The sequence below is a fragment of the Pterocles gutturalis genome, unplaced genomic scaffold (assembly GCF_000699245.1).
Source record: "Pterocles gutturalis isolate BGI_N339 unplaced genomic scaffold, ASM69924v1 scaffold46574, whole genome shotgun sequence".
Classification (NCBI taxonomy): domain Eukaryota; kingdom Metazoa; phylum Chordata; class Aves; order Pterocliformes; family Pteroclidae; genus Pterocles; species Pterocles gutturalis.
The window spans coordinates 10764-14936 of NW_010129820.1; the positions used below are offsets into that span (position 1 = coordinate 10764).

At 38.9% G+C, this 4173-nt stretch overlaps 1 protein-coding gene across 1 annotated transcript in view; it reads right to left on the bottom strand.

Annotated features, from left to right (window-relative positions):
- Positions 1-3829: 3829 nt before the first annotated feature.
- MYCT1 (myc target 1) overlaps positions 3830-4173 on the bottom strand; it is a 22056-nt gene continuing 21712 nt past the window's right edge. Inside the window, exon 3 of the mRNA XM_010080011.1 lies at positions 3830-4171. Within this exon, the coding sequence (XP_010078313.1) occupies positions 3932-4171 (240 nt within the window). The 3' untranslated portion in view covers positions 3830-3931. The remainder of the gene's footprint in view (positions 4172-4173) is intronic.

A 4173-nucleotide genomic window follows, 5' to 3' on the forward strand; every position in this document is an offset into this window, starting at 1 on the left:
CCCTGTGTGCTTCAAAAAGAGTTGCTGGCAGCAGTAGCTCGCCTGTGGACTCCTGCAGTAGTTTTCTCAAAACTCCCTAGCCCTGCTGGATTAAAAATACCACGTCAATTGTAGTCACTATTAATATTCCACCGAAAAAGAGATGGGGGTCTTGTCATCCTTTTCAGCATTCGAAAAAGTAAACTAAGAGTTCCTCACAAAGTGATACGGAAACTCCAAACACTGAAGATACAGGTATTTTACCTGAGTTTTAAAACACTTTGTAAGGACGGTATCTAGAATTCTGTTCTCTGCTTTGTGAAGTTAAATCAATGCTGTTTTTCTTAATCTGCTCTGGACTTGGCAGAGGTAAATTTCCAATTAGTGTTTTCGTTCTTTTTTTTCCAGAGGCTGTACTGCATCATAGACATCATCTAATTTTATCAAGTGCCTATAGGTCAGGGATCTGGCGTGTGTCATTTCACCTCTGAGAGGATATTTCCAGTAAATATGGTTTTCAGTTTATACTTAAGAATGGATGTTGAGATGACTCAAAAACTTCATGGTAAATTACAAGTGAACTTTAAAAAATTGATTTGACAAAGATACTGCATGTTCGGTGTGTTACAGTATGATAATCAGTAACTGTCGGAAGAGGTGATCAGCAGTTCTTCCATAGGGAGAGGTCAAGGAATATAGCACGAGCTACTTCTGTAAATATGGTGGAACACAACTACCCTCAGACAGAGAGCTGTCAAGTTCTGTCTTCCATATGAAACCAGAACTGGAGCAATTGGTTTTGTGCACGTGGACAATAATAGAATAGTATTTGTCTTTATGAAGAGAAGAGTATCTCTGTTCACTTCAGGACAAGGTGTCAGGATATCTGGAGGCTGATCAAAGCTCTGCCTGTCCCTCCCTGTGTGATTCTGGAAGCATCCTTTAATCACTGCCTCTTACTGTGAAAATGTGTTACACGCAAAATTATTGTGAAGCTTAATTCACTGTTTGTGAATGCTTTGAAATCTTGAAATCTGCAGTAACATATTTTTTAAATTCAGCTCTTCTTCCCAGTATTTTAAATTGAAATAAAAGGCTAGAAAATACCATTACAATGAGCAAGTATAATCTTTTTCATATTGAACATCTGTTGATTCCTGAATCCTGCAATTCTGTTTGGGGGTTGATCGTGTGCAATGTGCTTTGGTCCTAATGCAAAGAAATGTGCATGAGTCCATTTAAGCTGAACCTTGTCGTGGTTGCCCATCTGCTTAAAGCATTTGCTCAAACACTTTGAGGACTGAAGTCCAAGTACTTGGAAACCAGTGGATTTAAAATCTGTAAGCACTGCTATTTGTGAGAGGTATTCTTGCTTGCAACCCTTGTAATGTGTTCTCACATGGCAAATTCCAACACTGACTTCATAAAACATCTTCAGCTTTGGAGTGTCTCCCCACAGAAGAAGACTAAGGACCAAGTCCTCTTTCACACTTCCAGCTATAGCAGCTTGCATAATAAAAGATGACACCCTTCCCTTTAAAGGATCTTTTATTGCAAGTCAACACATTTGTCTTTAAGGAAAACATGAGCTCAAGATTATAACATGTAACTTTACTTCACATTCTGAAGCTTCCAGAATGCTTGCAAAACATTCATTTCAGACATTTTTTAAACTAGTAGTTAGGTATCTGACATCCATACTGGTTATGCACCAATGTGTGTTTTTCATCTCCTTAATCCAGAAGACATAAAAAAGTGTTTTGATATCCAGTACAGATTTCAGGAGGAAAAAAAATACAGTACATTTAAGCTTCCCTTTCTACATTGTTTACTAAATATAGTGTAATACAAGTAATAATATGCTGTGGAAAGTTCTGCTGTAATGTCATATGCATTTACAATCCAGGAGTAAAAATTTACTCTTCTAAAATTATTTCACTCCCAAGGAACAAGCAGTTTTGGCCAGCTGGGTACAGTTGTAGGGCAAGTTGTCTCTTCAAACAGTCCACCAAACTCAGTAAGTAAAAGGAGCAGGCTTGAATTCTGCTTTTCTAGAGAAAAAGACAGAGAGCTAGGACACTGTGAACGTGCTTGTGCATGCTGTGAAGTTCAGCAGACTCAATGAGATTCTAAATGAAAAAAATATTATTAATGAATGAAATAACACAACTTCCTTTCTCCAGAGGACTATTGTTTTAAGTCTGTAGCCTGCAACCAACCAAATGCAGTTCTGCAGTCTTATCAGCAAGTCCTCAGTGTACTAGAATCCAGTGTCTGCAGTGAAATGCTCTGTAAACTCTGTAAATGGTTGTTCTTCCAGCAATTACATGTTTCCCTTTAGAAGAGAAAATGTTGCACACTAAAAATAAAACAATGAAAGCCAGTCAGTAAATACATGGAAAATAATTTGCCTTTACAATAAGAAATACTTGTGGTTTACACTAACACTTGTAAGCTCAGTGTTTGTAGTCATATTTGCAAATAGGATGATACTGGGCTGGAAAATTGCAGTTCAGAGATGAATACCAGTGCTTCCTGAGGGATGCTGATCTTGGCAAAGGGATGAATGCTGCCAGCCTCCAAAAGCCTGGAAATTGAGATGTTAAGGATTTTGCCTGTTCCCAAAAGCTGCTGAATCAAAAGGCTTGTTTGTAAGCGAGGAGTAGGATCCTCCTCTACTTGTGGAAATTCTTTACCCTTTATTTAAACATGAAATATTTAACAGGAAACTGATACAGTAAGACTTAAATCAGGCCCCATTTGTCTGTGCTACTTCCAAATCCCAGACTTCTCACGTCAGCGCAATTAGTCTCAACTAAACCAAGGGTTAGCTTGACATGATACATGTATAACAGTCAAGAATATATGTTAACCTCAACTAAATATTCCATCTTTATCTTTGTATTCCAACTAATTGTGCGATTCCAGTATTCAGCCATAGATGTCTAAAATCTTGCTTTAGTGAAAGACAAGGTTTCAGTGAATAACTTGCCAGGAAGAATTAAATGTTGGTACAATTTGAGAAATACAATTTGAAATAAGGAAATGAGTAATCCCATAGCAAAACAGGAAACTTAATTTAAAAAATAGTTGTCATTCATGCTGCTTATCTGGATAACCAGAACTAGAAAAATGAAACATGAAGGAGTTCTGTTCCCATACAGCCTTACTGGGTATTAAAATGTGTCTACCTATTCTGCTGGCTGCAGACAGAAGATTCTTTATAGTTGTTGCTATGCATTTGGTATGTTGTTAAAAACTTCTCTCTGTGTGAAGCTTGGTATACTTCAACATTTTTCCCATATTGTGGGGGGAATTTTATACAAGCACCATATAATGGAGTCTTTTAAGGTCCTTAGAATCATCAGAACAGGATGCCTATGACCACAGCCAGGACTGTGACGTTAAATCCTCTACAAGATCTACAAGGCTGCTCAGACAGATGCTATTCTGCAGTTATAGGAAGAAGGTGGGCAATGCAGGGTGTTCTCTGAAAATTTAACATCCTCAGGAAAAGATGTAAAACCAAAACTTCTTTTTTTTTTTTTTTTTTAAAAAAAAAGAAACAGAATAGCAAAATTTGCAGAAGTGTGTATATCAGTAACCCCCTAACGTGATCTGTTTCTTCAAGAAATGATCTGAGGTTTATGTGGCAGCTTCTTCTTTCCTCTAAGGTAAAGATATAATGGTTACAATTAAAGATGCAACACTATAAATATGCAAGCCTATGGCAGAGCAGTAAATTAGAGCCAGCAGTGCAAAGACAAGAGATTCCTTGGACAGTGGGATATTATGCTCTAAGAAACCGCTGCCACCCGCCTTCTGGCAAAGTATGTCCCTTCCACAACGGCAGCTGGAGACTTCTCAGAGATCTTCATCATGCCCAGAAAATTGTTAATATGGTTGAGGTTCCTCCTAAAATGCATGTGTGTGTTTGCAGCAAGGACGTAGCTCAGGAGTCTGGGAAAGCTTTTATGATGGTTTCATAGGCAGGAGGTGGGGTTTGCGTGGAGTGGCAGATGCGGAGGCTGTTGTTAGACCAGTGGAATTCGGGTCGACTTAAGCTGTTGGTGGTGCTTCCCACAAGGGTAGTGGTGGTGTTGGTGGGAGTAAGGGTGATCAGCTGACTGTTCGTCTCCACAGGGAGCGGAGGACACTGCAGGAAGGGGTGGAAGGTGGATGCGCGGAAGCTTG